The sequence below is a fragment of the Cariama cristata genome, unplaced genomic scaffold, assembly GCF_000690535.1.
Source record: "Cariama cristata isolate BGI_N322 unplaced genomic scaffold, ASM69053v1 scaffold35101, whole genome shotgun sequence".
NCBI lineage: Eukaryota > Metazoa > Chordata > Aves > Cariamiformes > Cariamidae > Cariama > Cariama cristata.
The window spans coordinates 1,481-2,417 of record NW_009600440.1 but is presented as its reverse complement, the minus strand read 5'-3'; the positions used below and the strand labels follow the sequence as shown (position 1 = coordinate 2,417).

The 937-nt window shown below is 48.8% G+C and overlaps 1 protein-coding gene across 1 annotated transcript; it reads left to right on the top strand.

Annotated features, from left to right (window-relative positions):
* Positions 1–259: 259 nt before the first annotated feature.
* On the top strand, positions 260–493 carry LOC104169191 (apolipoprotein D-like). Its single transcript, XM_009710026.1, has one exon. It carries the CDS (start codon positions 260–262, stop codon positions 491–493), a length of 234 nt encoding a protein of 77 aa, XP_009708328.1.
* Positions 494–937: the final 444 nt, after the last annotated feature.

The following is a 937-nucleotide window of genomic DNA, read 5'->3' as shown; positions in this document are numbered from 1 at the left end:
TGGGCTGGCTTGCAGTGGCCCGGACGATTTAACAAAATGTTAACTTCCCAACAAGACCTTCCTAGTCAGGGCTTTGTGGCTTTCTTGGGTCCCTCTGGGCAGAACAAGGAGTCCTGATAGGCTTTTAGAAATTGTAGCTCCCTGTACTGACCGCAATTATGCTGCCTAGGAGCAGCAAAAGTGGGAACATCACCAGGAGCTGTGTCTGTAGTACTGCAGAGCAGTCCGTTCATTCACGGTGCCCTTCTTTCTCCTAGTCATGCCTTCTGCCCCTTACTGGGTCATCTCCACCGACTATGAAAACTACTCGCTGGTTTACTCCTGCACTAACATCCTCTGGCTCTTCCACATTGACTACGCCTGGATTATGTCAAGAGCTCCCGAGATGCACCCAGAAACCGTGGAGCACCTGAAGAGCGTTCTCCAGTCCTACAAGATCGACACGGAGAAAATGATACCCACGGATCAACTTAACTGCCCTCCTGAGATGTAACTCCTGGCACACAGTGACACAGCACCAGACCAGCAATGAACTTCGTTGCTTTCTTTATTATCCATTAGAATTTCTCTATGTAACAGAGAAACATAATAGTCCCCTCGCTAACGGTAGTTTGCCAGCCCTGAGTTACTCCTTGCTCTCATTCCCTCTATTCCTCTCCCCCCTTTTTCATCTTGCTCTGACTTTTGCAGAATAACTGACTGATTCAAAGCTAATGGGTGAAGAAAAGAAACCCTGACGTGCAGATGTGAAGCTCTGCTGTTGCTGCGAGTCCTCCAGTATGTGGGTGGGAAAGGGTATGAGAAGTGATGTGCAAGTATTAGTCCTGGGGAAAAACCTTTCATCACGCAGCCCTAGGTTTGTTTCCCATTTTTGTTTTGATGCTTCTGGGTCTGCTCGGAGTCCACTGTGTCTGAGCTACACTGCGGGCAGTGCCTT

Coding starts and splice junctions, on each gene's coding strand:
- LOC104169191 (XM_009710026.1), top strand. CDS start 260: ATGCCTTCTGCCCCTTACTGGGTCATCTCCACCGACTATGAAAACTAC.